Source organism: Rattus rattus, chromosome 12, assembly GCF_011064425.1.
Source record: "Rattus rattus isolate New Zealand chromosome 12, Rrattus_CSIRO_v1, whole genome shotgun sequence".
Lineage (NCBI taxonomy): Eukaryota > Metazoa > Chordata > Mammalia > Rodentia > Muridae > Rattus > Rattus rattus.
In genome coordinates, this window is record NC_046165.1 from 60483472 (window position 1) to 60501605 (window position 18134).

General features: G+C 45.6%; 1 protein-coding gene across 1 annotated transcript in view; it reads right to left on the reverse strand.

The window, feature by feature from the left end:
* Positions 1-2984: 2984 nt before the first annotated feature.
* Positions 2985-18134, reverse strand: part of Pinx1 (PIN2 (TERF1) interacting telomerase inhibitor 1) — a 58424-nt gene continuing 43274 nt past the window's right edge. Inside the window, 2 exon segments of the mRNA XM_032918318.1 lie at positions 2985-3470; positions 3473-3749. Coding sequence (XP_032774209.1) covers positions 3223-3470; positions 3473-3749 — 525 coding nt within the window. The 3' untranslated portion in view covers positions 2985-3222.

Below are 18134 nucleotides of genomic sequence, written 5' to 3' on the forward strand. Positions count from 1 at the left end.
GCTGAGAGAGATAAACAGGGCGGCGGGTGGGGAGGAAGTTCTTACTCAAATCTAAATACAGCCGCTGCTTGCTGATCCAAGAGCTGAGATCACTGGGAGAGATTGCAAGGCAACTTCTCTGGTGCTGATTCTTCTGAGCAAACAGGTCTCGGCCTGCTCCTGCCACTCAAGGGACAGGTGAAGAGAGAAACAGAGGCATGGCCTGTGTACGAAAACAAATGCTAGTTTGGGTTTTATCTTCCAAAAGCATCGATATTTACTACAAAACAGAAGATTCTTTTAACCAGTCTCCAACACAGGTTGTAAGAAGCTGAGTTAGTCAAGTTCCCAACAACTGCAGGGCCAAGGTGGAGAGGAGGCCCCTTCGGGGATTTCCAACTCACCCAAGGGCACGTTCGTGTACAGGTAAGACCAACGTGGGTTAGCTGTAGAGCTTGCCAGCTGCTTCCCTGAGCAGGTAAGTAATCAAACTATGGGGCGATGCAACCCAAGGGCCTACAAGGCAGGGGAAGCTGGAATTGAGGGTCAAGGGGGCCCAGGGTGGTGTGGAGAGGGCGCTGGGGCATCATGGGGCTTTAGGGTAGCATAAATCTCCAGCCATCACAAAAGGCCCCTCTGTGAAGGGGAGAGGAATGAGGTTACCTCACAGGGCTGAATGACAATTTAACACGTTGATTTATTTAAAGTGCTTGGAATAGGGCCCAGCACATAAGACTGTGCTTAGTGATAATTGTCTATTAAAATCCACAGAAAGGGTTGCTGCAAGACAACACGGGGGCATCCTGTCAGAGGGCTGCTCTTCTTCTGGGAACCGAATGAGGCTGCCGAGGAAAGCAATGAAGGATGCAGCATTGCTGCATTTTTATCTGGTGGAGTAACCCAGGCAAAGGCGAGGCTTGTGTGCTAATGATTTTATAAGTATCCAGACGATCACACGCAGTTCCCTGTGTGCTTATCTTATTATTCCAACTTCCCCTCTGACCCACGGTCTCAGAGGGAGACCAGCAGGAAAACACGAAAACGGAGGCTTCTGGAGAAAGCGTTCTGTCTCTTTCAAGGCCAAGCGCCTCTCAGTTAATTAAGCACATGCCCTATCCCCCCAGCTACCTATTTAAGACCACTGAGTGGGGGTTACGAGGCATAGCAACTTGCTTTATCCTCAGCACACAAAGATCACCCAGCTCATTAAAACTACAATCATATTCTATATCCCTCTCTGGAGGGTGACCTGAGGCCACTTGCATGTGGCTGCTGGGGATTCATCTCCCCAGTTAGCCTAGATGGATCTCACAGGTTCCTGATCATGCAAACAAGTCTGTTCTCTTCTCTCCTCCCTCCTTCCCCTTACCGCAGGGATGGAGCCAGGCAAACTCTACCACTGAGCTCCAGCCCTTGCCTCTCCCATTTTACTAACCTAGGGAACTAAATTCAATATAACTGGGGCTGGAGAGCTGGCTCATCTGTTAAGAACACTTACTACTCTTGGTGAGAACCCCCTCTGGGTTCCCAGCATCTACATGGCAGCCCACAACCATCTATAACTTCAGGGGATATGATGCCCTCGTCTCACTTCTTTGGGCACCAGACACACACACAGAGTACATACACACATGCAGGGAAAACACCCATGCACATAAACAAATAAACAAGTCTTTAAACTCAATATCACAAAAGGTAAAAGAAGGTAGCCTACGTGTACTGTTAAGTTAGGGGTTCCTTAGCTTTCACACAGCTGTTCTCCGGTCTGCAAACAAGCAAACAAAGAAACCATGAAGAAAATGACTTTAAAAACCTTTGGGGCTTTATTGGCTTGGGATTCTAATATCCAGGGAACTGGATATTAGATACTATTTCAGGCTCCATGTCTAGGATCATCTCTGAGGTCCTAGTGGGCTGGCTGTCTTTTGAAGCCACTGACACTGTTCGATGTTCTTAGAGGCTAGATCTACTCCATGGATTATTTTTTATATCAAGACTTTCTGAACCAAATTTCCTATGTAACATGTGACCCCAGGAATTAAAATCAAGGGCAAAGTGTCACAGTGTGGGCATAGGCCTACTTGGGTGGTCCCTGCTATTAAACAGTTCTGTGAAAAATATGGCCATTAGCACAAGACTGCCCCAGAAGGATTCGAAACAAACAGGGAAACCAGGAACTAGAAATACAAGGAGAGCTAGAAAGAAGAAATGAAGGAAGGCAGAGGGGAAAAAGCAAAGTGGCAGAGAGACACAGGCTGAGGGATCAGGCTATACCACACACAGCAGGGCTGGCTGGCTCACAGAGGCACCTGGAAGGCGTGTGGATGTGTGGCTAGGGGAGGGAGTGTGGATATGAGGCAACAGCACCCGGCTTGAGTTTCTTGGATACCCACAAATATCTATACTTACAAAAACTTCCTTGTGGCAGTCCTAATGCAGAGCCTGCCTTTAAGGGGGCATAAGTTTTGTGCCTCAGTTTCTCCATCCATCCAACTTTCTGTGGACTTAATGATCATTATACACAAATAAGCCCACTCCAGGGGATTTGGTCAAGGAATATGAGACAGAAATAAGGCTGACGCTACACTGAGGAATCTCTGGTGACCTATGAGAGCTAGGGACTCACTGTCCCCAGTTGATGCTGTCATCAAGGGAGGCCTGTGATGCCTGGTGGCCAGCAGTCAGCAGAAGAAACAGCCACCCACCAACTGAAGCACAGTGTAGCAAAACACTCACTGGGGAATGCAGTCATGTAATTCCCACTTGGCAGAAATGTATGGCTGGCTACAGAACAAAAGGAACCATCTGCATCCAAGCCACTGCCTCTTAATCCCTTAATTAGACTAAGTCCTGCAGAAGGAAGCAGCAGTCAGTTACTGAAGGAAACCAGAGCAAACACACACACACACACACACACACACACACACACACACACACACACACACACACACACACACACACCTGTATTTGTATGGATATGAATAAATACTCATGTGAAAGGCTCAGAATTTAAAAAAGAATCTATTTGTTTATTAAAAGTTATTTTATTTATTGAAAGTCACGATCTGGAACATTCAAATCAGTTCTCCTAGGAAGGTGACTTGGGGGAGATGTGGTGCATAGAGCCAGCAACCTGTGGGCAGTTGAAAGATGCTGAGCTGCTGGGGCTCGCTGCGCTCGGACCAGGCCAGGGCGTTCTGCCCTGCGGTGTGCTGAGTGGTTGGAGACCCTGCTAGCCACTCGCTATCTGGAAACTTTCTTCTTCTTCCTCTTCACCGGTGCACTGTCCGGTGCAGTGTCTACTGCCACTCCTCCTGGCCTCTGCAGCGTCTTCTTTGCTCTTCTCTTCCTGGGCTTTGGGACATCATCCTGGGTGTCTGGTGTCTGCACACGATCCTCTGCAGCCTCCACAGAGGCATCAGAACACTCGTCCCCACTGGGGCCTCCAGGCTGCAGCTCGGCTTGGTCTCTCTTCTTGGCCGCAGGCCCCTCTCTGCTTCCACTCGCTTCTTCATTTTATGCCGCTTAGTCTTGTGTTGGGGAGAGTTCTCTACATCTGTGCCTGCTGCCTCTTTGGTTTTTTTCTTTCCCTTTTTCCATTCAATGGGGGTCTCTGAAAGGTCAGACCCTGGAGCTGCGGCCTGTGGCTTGCTCTTTAACTGGGCCATCCTCTTGGCAAAATATTCCTGGATGGTGAAGGCACTGGTTGTGGTCGTGGTCGTGGTCAGGGAGGTGTCCGCCTCATCCGCAGTGGAGTTGCTGCAGCCATCCTGGGGGACAAGAGTGAGAAGTGATTATTAACACTCATTCATCCCACGGAGCAGCCAGGAGGAGCCACCTGAACCCACTCACGATGAACTTGAGCTGCAGAACCTAGAACAAGGGGATCACAGAGAACCGTGTGGGAGAAGGCCAGACAGATCTCATCTGGTAAGTGGCTTCACAGACTTTGGAAGAAACATTCTCCTAGAAACAACAATACACATGAGGATTAATCCCAGAGTCTTCTGCAGACACAGGGACGCGCATGACCTAGAGCTCTGTGATTCTGCAGGTTCTTCTGTGCTCATCTAGAAACTTGGATGCTGTGCATTTCAGCACTCGTGGCTGGGCATGCTCTGCCACTGCAGTTCAATTACAAAGCAGCACATCGGACTCTACATTTTCCTGACACGGTAGCCCTCAGAACCTTCAGTGAAAGTAAAATGACTTCTGTTTGAAATTCTAGCAGAACCAACGTCCTCCTGAATGACGACTGGGCTTTGAGTTCCACTGCAGCTCAGAGCTCCATCACAGGGCATCAACTCCAGGGCGTATCAAATCAACACTGGCTGTACATTTGCCAGCCCATGGCTCAAAAACAAATCCATGCAGTTAACTTCGAGATTTAAAACAATAAAATTCAGAACTAATGAGATAAATGGTGGATAAGTTTAAATACTCTCGAGGGTGGCTAAGAAATCAACTCGGTTGCTGAACAAGCAGGAAGACCTTAGCTCAGAGCACAGCAGGCCAATTGTGTGCACCTGGAATTCCAGATGGGGACGTCAAAACAGGCCGACCACCCAATCAACGAGCTCCACGTCCAATGAGACCCTGGTTCAAACAATGACTGTGGAGAGCTACTGAAGAGGACACCTAACACTGACCTTCTAGTCTCCTTAAAGACCAGTGCTTCTCAACCTTCCTAATGCTTCGACTCTTTAACACAGTTCTTCATTGTGATGACCCCCAATTATAAAATTATTTTCATTGTGACTTCATAATTGCAAATTTTCCACTGTTATGATTTACAATATAAATATCTGATGATCTTGGGCAACCCCTGTGAAAATGCTGTTGGACACCCCCAAAGGAATTGCGACTCATAGGTAGAGAACTATAATAGACTAATACTGAAGGAAACCAGAGAGTGCATGTGCACACACACACACACACACACACACACACACACACACACACACACATACACACATGCATACACGTACACATGCATGCACGCACACACATATACATGTTCTCACACACACACATACACATGTTCTCACACACACATACACATGCATGCACACACACACACACACACACACACACACACACACACACACACAGACACCTGTCAGTCAGCAAATGCTGCTGGTATCTCATCAGGTTATTTGAAAATAAATAGAAATTAGCAGCCTTAGGTCTCCAAAATCAGGCCACTTAGTCTTTTTGTTTCTCAAATGTTGAGTGAGGACTGGAATTCTGCATGACAGAATGAAACACCTTCTTAAGGCTCTCAGTACTTGCCAATGCTAGACTGATGGACAAGAAAGATCTTGCCTCCCATGTAAGGGCACACACCCATAGCCATGCAGAGACACGGGCACTGGGAAGGTGGCCCACTAATGTAGCAGAGGTCTCATTGGTGGCTGGGTGCCAGGTTTGAGGTTGGGCCTTGTGTTCAGGTCGTATAACCCTGGCTCCCTGTCCTTTGGCTTATTACCTCAGAATTCCTGTTCTCAATAGGTTAATAGCAGGAACTGGCTGCTGGTATTAATCATCCTTAGTTATTAGGAAACATAGGCCATTTCTGAGTCACTTACTCAATCTCCCGGGTCTCTAATCCCCCGGAAGCACGGGCCTGAGCAATTCCTATGGTGGGGAGGTTCTGCGGACTCAGGCTCACCACTCAGCTCAGCAGGGGAGGAGAGAAGTGCTGAGTACCAGCACCCCCCCCCCCAGACAGGAGAGTGGACAAAGCTCCTGTGGGGAGAGCTGTCCAGCAGGAGGGCCTCCTTGCCTCATCATTGGAAAGCTACCTTTTGGTAAGGCTTTTCTTTCTAATAGCTGGCAATCTGATTCCTGAGGGAGCAATGCTCAGGACTCTCATTCTACACACTGACAAGCAGAAACCAGTTTCACTACAGTTTAACCCTAGTTCTGTAAAACACAAAAAACATATATACCTTTATAAGAAAATGAATATTTTCAAATCTTGTCTAATTTCAAAGCAAGCAGTTACCTTCTGAAAAAGCATTTAGAAACGTTTCTAATATATGATACAACCTCAAAGAAAATCTATCATACTTAAATGTGACTTTTCTACTCTGTACATGTGGAGAATGTCTTGGGTTCATAGCGGTGTCTTAGAAACTAGTAAAACCTGACACCTTCGGGTTTTATGTAAACATCACAATGGGAGGAATGACCAATAATTTTGCCAAACATTTCAGTTACATTCAAGGGTTTAGGATCTCTGTCTCTGTGTCTGTGTCTGTATCTGTCTCTCTCTGTCTCTCTGTCTCTGTCTCTCTGTCTCTGTCTCTCTGTCTCTGTCTCTGTCTCTGTCTCTGTCTCTGTCTCTCTCTCTCTCTCTCTCTCTCTCTCTCAAAGGCCTGTTGGGGTTTCAGCTACTAATCCTGTTGGGGGCGCTGAGGATGAGCTCCCAGGTCCCTTGTGTGCTGGCAGCTGCTCTGTGCAGAGTGCTGGGGCCAGACCAAAACCAGGAAGTTCACAGCAAACTTACTCTGACCACCAGATCAAGCCAGGCCAACAGGAAGGTCAGCTTAGTGCATCCATAGAACAAAACAAACAGATCCACCACCTCGGAGATGCATTCCTCATGACACACTGTCCTCAGAGGGCTACAAGAGCCACCCACACGCCAGGCCCTGGAGGGAATGGTACTATGCAGACACTCACAGATCTATTTTAACTCGGTGGAAAATAATCTCAAGGCTTTGTCTTCTAGGAACAGGCAAGAAGGTGGGAGCCTAGATTCCGATGGTCACTTCTGAGGTTCTCTTTGAGGAACAACGGCTTGGAAGTGTGTACCAATTCTTTGTATCCCTGAGGGTTTGTCCAAGAAGGGCAGGTTGTGGTGGGAAACTGTGGCGTCTGGAAGTGTGGCCAGCACTCTGAGTTGCAATGCAAGATTCTCACAGTTCCACTCTAACATCAGCAGCAGTAAAGACAAATGCAGGGAGATGTGTAAGCTTTCTCCTGGGCCCACGGAGGGAAAAGGTGGGAGAGCATGGGTATCTCCAGCTTTCTGCATGGCCACAAGCCTCCCTTATGTGGTTGTGGCTGAGCTTCTGTAATGGGCACATGTCCTGTGTAACTATTAAGGCAATTTTCTAAAGAAAGGGCTCAGGAGTGAGGGGATGGCCACAGAATTAACAGTCTGTCCATTGTCCCATCTTCTGTTTCATTGACTATTAGGAAGAAATGCCTGCACACAGGCCAGTGCAGAAGCCTGATGTTTTCTATGTATTTCTGAAGTGGCTTCTGTTTTTGAAATAGTGCATGAGGCAGGTTCCTGTTAACATGGATATTCACAGAGCCTCTGATTTTCTCACTTTGGTTAGAGGTGCTGAGTACAGTGTGTGTTTAAAAGCCCTAATGGCAGGTTTCCCCCAAGAATAACTAGGGTTTCACTTCTACCCAATCAATAGTGTACTGTGGGTCGGAGCAGACCACTCAGGGGAGCCTGCTCTTCACTTTATCAAGTTGAAAATTTAAGGACAAAAGAACTCTGTGAGATAGCTGCACTGACACACACGAGAGGAAATTGTAGCCAGAGTGCCCATATCCACTGAAGAGGGCAGCCACCTCAGTGTGCCAGACACTTAGCTCCATGAGTGGCTCACGGCATGATCAGAACAAGCTCTGTCCATTACAGGGGCCCAAGAGACTCGGGGCATAGGGACCCTATCAACAGGATGGAAGGAGTAGGATCCGATGCCATGCTATGGAGTGCTGAGCCCTTGCTCCCCACCACAGCGCCCCGACTTCTAACCTGCATAAGGGTCACGTGCTGTGTTAGCTTTTCTCTTCAGAATATCCTGACATTAAAGTATATCTACTGTTGTGTAACCTACAGACAAGGCTTCAAGCTCAGTTCCGAGGACAGATTATTAGCTGAGGCATCAGCTTACTGTAGAAAAACAAGCAAGCAAGCAAACAAACACTCATCTTTAAGATGAGGAAAACCTGATTATTAAGCTTACAGTTCACAAATATGATTTTGAAAAATGCCCTGAAGCCAGGCCTAATAGGATTGTAATTTGACAAATTAACATGTAAATTTCCTTTATAGAAGCTTCCCTTTATACTGGCTCTTGTTCAGGCTGGCTTTGAACTTGCTGTGTAGCCTGGGCTAGCCTTCAACTCCCAATTCTCCTGCCTTTCAGAAGTCCCGTCCTCACCTGGGCATCTGTGGAGCTGCCTAGTCCACATCAGTCAGCTTGTACTCTTGGTTTCCTCATCAGCAATGAGCAAATACAGGCACTCGAAGGGTGCACAGTGTGAGGACCTCAATGACATCAAAGAAAGGACAGCAATGCAAAGGACAGCAATGCAAAGGAAAATAAGAACCCTAACATGATCTACAGTGGGAGCTGTGAGTTGCCACCGTCTGCAGCCTGGAGCTGAAAAGTATGCGCACCAATCTGCTGTCATTCCTAGAACAGGTACCCTGCCGGAGGCCTGGTGGCTCAGTAGCCTCTGCAGAGCAGAAGCTCTACTGGACTATAAAGAACTCTGCTTGTGCACCACTTATACATGCACACTGAGATGGATGGCCAGGAAAATGCCCCAGAGAGTTTTCTTCTTAATACTCTCAAAATAGTCAGCTTGTTAGGGGGCAGGGAAAGCAAACAGTTGGAAGGGGACTTTGGGAGGTGTTTTGGAGTTGATGCTCTGGACGAACACCAGACACTACTGTGCAAAGATGTGTGTCAGAGGCAAACCTTTCAGCTCACCAACCCTTTTCACACATCATTGCTCACCTAAGTGACAGGAGGCCAGCATCTTTGGACTTGCCCGTTAAGACACAGGTCAGGTGCAACAGTAATCTCCAGCGAGCTTTTCTCACTGAAAAAGACATAGACCCCAGAGCTCAAGGGTAACAGACACTCAAGGGTAAGAGCCTATTACTTCATTGCTATTGCCCATGATAAACCAACTCTTGCTTCCACAACAGCCTGTCTGTCACCAACTTGTGCTGGATTAGTCTGTGGAAAGTTGAAGAGGCTTGGCAAGGGAGAGGTCTATAGAATCAGGACATCCTGTATGTCTCCCAGGCTCTTCCACACAATAAACCCACATGAGGTTGGAGTGGATCTCTGCAAGGCAGAAACCACATCTGTGCACTGTAGACAGAGATAAGCATGTAGGAAGTGACTCTGTGTGACTGCCCAGGATAAAGACAAGGCTGAGACCCACTGCATGTCACATAGGCTTCACGCCTTCCAACAGAAGGGGCAGAATGGACTGATTGGTTACTTGCTCCAGAGCCTAGATATGGTCTCTGCTCTACACAACTTAGAACTTCTAGGTCCCTCACAGCTACGTGTATCAAATCAGTGATGTGACCTAGAATCAGCACAGAGACAAATGTCCACAAGTACCTCTGAAGGATTATCTAGATTAGGTTAATTGAGGTGGGGAGATCCACTATAAATGTGGATAGTACAATTCTTTGCACTGGGATCTCCTTAATAAAAAGGAGAAATGAACCAAGCACAAACATTCATCATTATGCTTCTTGACTATGGGGGCAGTGTGACCAGCCACTTCCTGTTCTACCATGCATCTTCCCTGCTACATGGACTGTATCTGGTAGAGAACAAACCTTCCTTTAAGCTGCCCATTTTTTTTTCTGGTATTATCCAAGCAATAAAACAAAATAACTGTAGCCACTTCTCTGAAGGTCATGTGCAAGTCTCAGGCATGGCTGACCTCGCAGGGCTACCTCCTTGCTTATTACCCACACGAGCAACTAGGTGCTTTTATTTTTCATTTTTGATTACTTACTTGCTTTGTAAATATCTTGAGGAAATTCTAAGCTTCTTGACAATAGGGGCCATTTTTACTCTGCTTGTATTCTGCATACTCTCTACTGAGAAGGGCATGGACAGTGTTCAACAAAAGCATCAGATAAAAATACACTGCAGAGAGGTGGGGAAGAGCTTCTGTCACCACCCACCCACCTGTTGGGCAGGCTGGTACCAGAAGGGGCGTGAAAGGGCAGGAAGCAAAGGGACCAGCACTTGCAGAGCCCTGTCTTCCATCCTTTCAGTCAAAACCCTGCCCTACAATAAGCACTGCTTGTAAGGAACAAGGGTTCTGTCTGGTGCCGTGAACCAATTATGATGATCCTTAGCAATACACTGACCTCAGCTAAATGGCCTGAGTATTTCGCCCAGTGCTCCGTTATCTCAGGTTACCACTGCTACTTTCCAGGGGAAATGTCAATTGGGAAAATGAACAGTGGTATGGGAACTGTCACACTTCCTTTGGGATTAGCTGGACACATCAATGGCCTACCTGAACTGAACTGTTCTTGATGGAGTGTACAGCAAGAGATTCTAAAGCCCAAGAAAGCCAGCTCTTTGGACAGCAATTTAAGTTCCCTTACAGCCCCTGGCCTGAGACCAAGGGGTTGGAGAGGCAGCAATCCAAATAGCTTCAGCTCAAAGTAGGTACCAAGCTTCTGGGGCATCTCTGTGGTTTTATCCATCCCCTTCATGGTTTCAATGTAATTGAAAGAGTGCATTCACTTACAAAGAATTACTTTTGTACTCACAAAGCTTGTTCAAGCATAAAACCCTGTACTTTTTCTGTGTGACATCCATCACATACATTTAGAATTAGGCTAAACACATAAAGCCTCAGTAGCAGTTAGTCTAAGGAATTTGCTTAAAAACCTCAATCACTTTCAACATCAGGGAGTACATAAAGGAATCAGAACAACCCAAAAGCCTCTTATGGAAGATAAGTTTTGATATCAAGCAATGAAAACTTAGGGCTACCATTACTAGAATGGAAATTGTGCCATGACTTAACAGGCATGATGTATGTGCATGTGTGCAAAAAGGTATAGAACCCAGTCACAGGTAAGACGCCCGCTGTGCAGAGATTCCGAGACGGCGCTCCCTAAGACAGCGACTGAGAACTTACTCTTGTGGGCCTACATGTTCACCTCCTAGGGAGATTTATTTTCACGTTTCTGAGAAGTTGGGCAAGAGAATCAAATGAAGACTATTTCATAGCATGTGAAACTACATGAATTTCAAATGACTATAAAGCCTGAATCTCCTTCTCTTTCCTTACACAAGTACTACTTATGGGTGCTGACTGAACTCTGGCTAATGGAACATTTAAAATGCAATCTACTTCTACAACCACTGGGCTGACTGACAATTTCTGGGATTACCAGATGTTTTCTTTCTTTCTTTCTTTCTTTCTTTCTCCCTCCCTTCCTCCCCCCACCCACATATCCTCCCCTCTATCCTTGGTTTCTTCTTGGTATTAAGGTTTGAATGTGTTCCTTGACAGTTCACATGTTGGAAACTAAACCCTAAAATGCACAGCTTAAGAATATTTGGAGGCAGAGCCTTTGGAGGTAGTGAAGGGCGACAGGCTCAGATGAGTGACTGCTCTCCAAGAAGACTAAGAGACATGAGCTCACAGGTTTGCTCTGTGTGTGTGTGTGTGTGTGTGTGTGTGTGTGTGTGTGTGTGTGTGTGTGTGTGTGTGTGTGTGTGATACCTCCCAGACACAGGAGGAAGGCCCTCATCAGATACTGGTACCTTGCTATCAAAATTCCCAGCCTCTAGATCTCTAAGAGATAAATCTTTGTTCTTTATAATTTGCCTCAGGTATTCTGCTAAAATGGCAGAAAATAAACTAAGTGGAAAATTCTAGTAAATCACTTGCCATTCTGAATCAGTGAATGAAGCCTTGCCTATCTGCCTAGATCATGACTCATCCTTTGTCCAGTGAATCTATACTGTATATGCTGTCTGCACTTTCGTCATTTTAATGGCTGCCTGTGCAATCAGATGTTGTGATACTGTAGTACTGTGTTCAGGGATCCTCCTCCTCCTTCTCTTCTTTCTCCCTTTCTCTTCATTTTTCTTCTTGGGTAAGATCTCACGGAGTCTAGGTTGGCCTCCCTTCCTGTGAAACAGAGGGTAGCCTTGAACTTCTGATCCTCCTGCTTGCTGGAATTACCAGTGTGTACTACAATGTCGGGTTTATGTAATGGAGTGGGGGGTGTGGAGTCCAGGCGCTGTCTATTCTAAACAAGCACTCTAGCAACTGAGTTACATTCTCTAGCCCAGCCCCCTTGTTTCCTTCAATACTTCTCTGAATTTTAAAGTCTAAAGCACAGGAAAAGCAATGCTAGCAACTTGAGTATGCCAAAACTGTAAAGTGTATCCTCTAAGTGAAAGGCAGAAGAAGATGAATCATATGCTGGCGCTGCTAAGGTCTATAGTCAAATGAAACTTCTACCAAAATTGTGACTATGGAGAAAAAAAATTCATGGTAGTTTTCTGTTGCACTTTAGGCAGTAGGAATGACTCCTTCCACCCATGGTTGCAGGCACTTCCAAGGTCTCAGGAACACATCCACCGTGAGCCATGGGAGACAGCTGAAAAGGCTTGGAACTGGAGGGCTTTAGCTATTGTCCTTTGCTAATGACAAAGGCTAACCTTGCAGGACTGCTGGAAAATGCAGTGATCTGCCATGAAAGAGAACTCTGGACCCGCCTGGAGGCCTGCAGAGGTTTCTTTTGAGTTAGGCACTGAATTTCTCCTTGGAATTCATACACAGACAAACGACCCTCTGTGAGGTGATAGGAAGGAAGCAAACTGCAGACCGAGCTCCTCACGTGAACGCCAATGTTAACAAAGCTGCGCGTTCCTGTCTTTACTTCTTCCCCACTTGCCTGTCAGCTGCTTAGGCTACCTCTCATTAGGAAAAGCCAACATAAACATAAACATGTTTTAGAAGGACCATTCTCCATGGCAACAACTTTTCAAGTCATGACATCAGAATCACTGACAAGTCATGCCACCTCTGGGGAAAAGAAAGGAAGGAATAGAGCAGCTTCTGGCCTCCCTGAAAGGTCCTCAGGCGTAGAAACTGCAGTGACTCACATGGCAGCATCTCATCTCACACTGGCCACAAGATAAACGAGGCTCTTCCAGAGCAGACGTGATCAATGTGACATAGGCACCAACTTCTTTGAATGAACTCTAAAAATAATCCAAATTGACTGTTGTTTATAATTCTAGGTCAACTGGTTCTCCCCCAGAAGCAGGACACACAGCTTCCATTAACAGCTGTGTAGGGCTCCATCTCCAAAGCAGAGGCTTCCAGGGGTCCTGACTCCTCCATTTCTCCTCTACAGGAGACTGAAAAAGTCATGCAGAAATTTTGACAACTCAAATTTGGGTACTTTTTTCTAAAAAAGCAAAGTAGTTTAGAAAGACATTAGACTGTTGTAAAATATTTTAAAATCACCCCATAAGGTATCCGGACTTATTAAGGTACGAGACTCTTTAGAGAGCGGGGCCTTGAGAGCAAAGATCTTTGTAGAGTACAACACCTTCAAAGACGTAATTGGTCAGGGTGCTACTCAAGTATATTAGTTTAAGATAATAAAATTGAAAAGAGCCAAGGTCCTTCTCACTTCTTGTATACTATTTAAAGCTACGACCTTCATGGACTCTACTCTGTAGAAGCCAGTCTAGGGAATCATTTAAAAATATATTCTTAGGAATAAATGTGACACGGAAAAATCACTTAGAATTTACTAAAAATGGATTAAAATTTTGACTCCAGTTACTCTGACTAAGCGGACCATAGCTCCCTTCCCTTCTTGTAGGCAGCTGGGGCTCCTAGGGCACCACAGAACCCAACTGGAAAACAGCAGCTAAGCTTGACAGCCTAGACGATTTCACAGCCTTACAAGTATCTAAGAAGCTTTCAAGAAGAAAGCGGGATCTTTAAAATTATGTAGTAGGTACACCTTTGACGTTTATACAACCTGAACTTTAGGCAGATACTCATTAAAACTCTTCAAGCAATCACTTCTTCCAAAGACAGTAACACGTATCAACCCTTGACTCCTCAACACTCAAGTCTGAGGTTGCAAACCCATCGGAGGAGGAACTCAAGGCTGGGCTGCAGGGAGGACAGTGATGACCTATTAACCCTCCTCCCATCAGATGGCCATGCCAGCAGCATGTCCTCTCTGCCTGCTTTTCCCATGCTCTACAGGAAGGTTCCTGGTCACCCTATTTTTATGATGTCAGAGGCTGAAAATCTACGAGAGATGTCACAGCCGCCTTCCCAGCAGAGGTAAGGACAGAGGACACATGAGCTGGCATTTCACTCTTCTGCTCTGCCAACCAGGCCCTCTGGATGACACTTTCTCATTATCACAAAGGCCCTGAAAAACAGTTTGACTTATCAACAAACCCAAACTCAAATCTAATCCTTTCAGACTCAACCTGTGTCCTGACAAAGCTCTAACCAAAGCAATCCTTGACCTAGAGCATGGGCGCCTGGCGGGCCCTCCTCATGCTTGCTGCTTCCGTGTGCCTGTCTAAAGTGTTTTGCTGTGCAAAAGCTACATGTGCCCACCAGGAAGGCAGCTCCCTCCTCAGTGGCGCTGAGCAACTTTGCAGACGGCGGCTACAACCCACTTTCTCCTCCTAGGCTCCTCCAGAGTGAGGCCAGCCCAATCCTGTTTGAAGTTCTGGCTGCCAGGAGATGGCCGTTTATGTCCCCTGTCTGAGGACAGGAAAAGGACTGAGCCGTGTGCGAGGGAGAGATAAGAGCTGAGATTTCTGTCCTCAGCCCCTTATCAGCCCTTCCTGCAACTTTCCAGAGCAGACGGCAACATGACAGGCACTGAGCTGAGTTAGCTTGGAAGGCCTGGGCTCCCATAGCTTCTGATGAGGATCAAGGTAGGGAGGGCATGCAATGAGCTAAGAGAAAGTTTTTCCTTTATCTTAAAATAGTTTGGCTGAAACGAAATTGCCCTTTTCTCTGTTTAGACACACAGATATTGCATCTGCTTGTTAAAGTGCAGGACAGATATGGGTTTTCATAACTTCCTTTCCGGGTGGAATGAAGCATTGCTTTCCTTGTATAGATCCCTGCCCAGTTTTGTGTTACCAGCTCTTGGGCACGTAGCACAGGGCCAGTCCAGTGGGGATCCTCAGGCTGGTGCCTGTAAAGTCCTTGCTGCAGAGCCAATGTCTTCCACATGCGTGTGAGCCTCCCCACCCCCATCCTGGCTTTCTCTGGCCAGTACACACTTACAGAGGGCTGACAATTCCAGCCCCATGCTGAAACAGGCCTAATGAGGCCATGGGATACTGATCTGAAACACGTCACACCAACGATAACAAGGATTACACCCTTGGGACCTAGGCTTTCTGAGGAAAGATGGAAGTGCAACCATAGCTGATGAAGAGAAATCTAGATTAAGCAGTAAATATGCATAAACTGAATGGTTCCCTTGACTGAGTATTGTTGCTAAATCTTAAATTTTCCTATTTTGTTCACAGCGGCAGGTTCTTACCCAAGAACAATACACTACACAGAACACCAGGAGAAAAACAGCAGTGAGACCTGGTGTTGCACACAGCTGGCCGCTGGGAAGCCGTGGGGTAAGAACGCATCCCCAGTCACCCTGGCATTAGAAACGGGAGCATCTGTTCCCTGGCATAGCTGGAAAATCAATCCTCCACTGGAATGGAATGCAGCAGGGGACAGCATGTCAGGCAGACTGCCTAGAACCCGACCACCTTGAAGGACCTCGAGCAGGGAGCAGGTGCAGTTCATGCCACAGGCAGACAGCTACTGCAAAGACAAGAGATCGGGGTTGCCTTTCCCTTACAGCCTACTACAACTCCAAACTATGGAACAGTGAGTAAGAGACTGAAAAACCAGGAGAAACAGAGCAGACAAGCGGGAGTCAACAGATACAACTGATTTGATTTAAACAATTCTTAAAAATAAAATGAAGCAATCTTGATTCTGCAATCAGCTGTCTGAATGCTGCACATAAAGATTCTATATGACTTTAAATCATCGTGATTTGTACACACCCACAAAGTATTCTTTAAGATCAAGGAGTGCCCATCCCACCTTAGCAGCCCACCACTTGCCTTCTCACCTTTGGTACTCTGTGACACTGAACATGGGATGGGGGACAAGAGAAGGACAAGTTATATGGCACTGGGATGTGTGAGTAAAGATAAGAGATGACTAAGTACAAGTCCTTGAGTCCTAAATCTGAACAGGCAGTCCTATGATAAACTCTTATTTCAGCATAAAAACAAACAAAGCTTTAACATGTGACAAGAAGTTGAGGCTAGGATCTAGAACACACGATTACCAAAATCCCTGGACTGTGGTCCCCAAGCATCACTTAGGGAATCTGGACATGGGACAGCACATGTTCAAAATCTTAGGTCAGAATAAAAGGAAGCTACCCAGGACCACTTACTGCCATATAAAAGTACCAGGTCATTATCTTCATACAGAAACATCACAGATTTCCACATTGACTCTTCAACTTCGCTGAAATTTTTCATCTCAGTATTTTAGTGAAATCATTGGTGTTTTATACATATATATAGGCTATGTTATCGTCAAAGAGATAATTTTATTTCTCTTTCAGTTTGGAGCTTTCATTTCTTTTTCTTCTCTGAATGCCCTTGACAGGATTTCCAGCACTACGCTGAGCAGGTGTGATGATGGTGAGTGGGACAAGTGCCTGCACCAGACCTTAGAAGAGTGGTTCTCAACCGTGTGTGGGTCGAATACCAAATATTTACATTATGATTCATAACGGTAGACAAAATTACAGTTATGAAGTAGCAACAAAAATAATATTATGGTTTGGGGTCACCGCAACAGGAGAATGAAAGGGTGGTGGAGCCATTAAACTGTATTAGGAAGGTGGAGAGCCACTGTTTGAAGGTAAGGCTTTCTGTGCCTCCTGTTGACTGGTTTGTTAGCCATAGATTTTTTTCATAAATGGCTTTTTTTTAATATTGAGGAATTTTTCTCCTATTTCTAAACAATTGAAACTTTCCATCAAGAAAGGATGCAAGACTTTCTCAAGTGCCTTTTTTTCTTTTTGGAATCAACCAAGATGATCATATAATGTCTGCCTTCCCATCTGTTATTGGGCTATACCACACTGATTATTTAGTCTATGTTTAATAAATGGATCCAGAAAACTAGATTTCCATATGCAGTCTTCCTATCTTCCACAAAATAGGAAACTTAGAAATCATAAAATGTAGAAGATACACAAAAAAAGTGCTTTGTCTTTGGGCTTGACAGTGCTCTCTTGGACACTGTATTTTAAACTCAAGTTATAAAAGCAAAAACAAATGGGACTACAGCAAACTAAAAGCCCTCACACGGGAAAGAAGAGCCCCCCCCCCCAAGAGAGAAAAACACTGCAAACAATGCTAAACAGAAATGCAGTTTGTATCGTTTGAAGGAAAGAAAACACCACTTCATTACAACAGGCAAATACAAACAGATGCTTCTCTGAAAGGCCAGCATCTGTGCGACATCCACACAAAAGGTATCACTCATCATCAAGGAAAGGCAAATCCAAGGCTGCTATAAAATCGGACCTTAAAAAGATAGGAGATAACATCAGAGAGGAGTAAAGAAATAGTATGGCCATTCTGGAAGATGATATGAAGTAAAAATGACTACCATATGACCCATCAATCTTTCCATGAAGGAAATAAAGTCTTCATCTCAGAAGACCTGCATTCCAGTGTTCATTGCAAGATTATTAAGTCTTTCACTGAACATAACTCAAAAGACATTAGACTGTAAGAAAGACACTAAAATAGAAATACAGCATGTCCTCACTTATATGTAGATTTTTAAAAAAGCTAATATGGAGCTGAAAAGATGGTTTAGCAGCTAAGAGTACCAGCTGCTTTTGCAGCTCCCACTATCTGTTAACTTCAGTTTTAGGAGATCTGAAGCCATTTTCTGGTCTCCATGGGCACCAGGCATATGGTGCACTTTCATACATGCAAGAGGTACACATACATGCATGCAAGCAAACATTCACACACAAAAATAAAGCAAAAACATCTTTAAAGCAATGAAAACCTAAGATTCAGAAACAGAGAAAAAGTAAGGGTTACCTGGGATGTAATGAGGGAAATGAAGGCCCAAAGACACAGAGTAGCAGGCTGTGGGATGTTAAAGAGAGCTGTGAGGACCAGGTTAAGAATTAGACGGTGAGGCCTCCTGCTAAGTGACTCATAGCTGCTTTTGCCATGGAGGTGCATAACTGTGGCCCTGAGGAGGGCACTGATGAC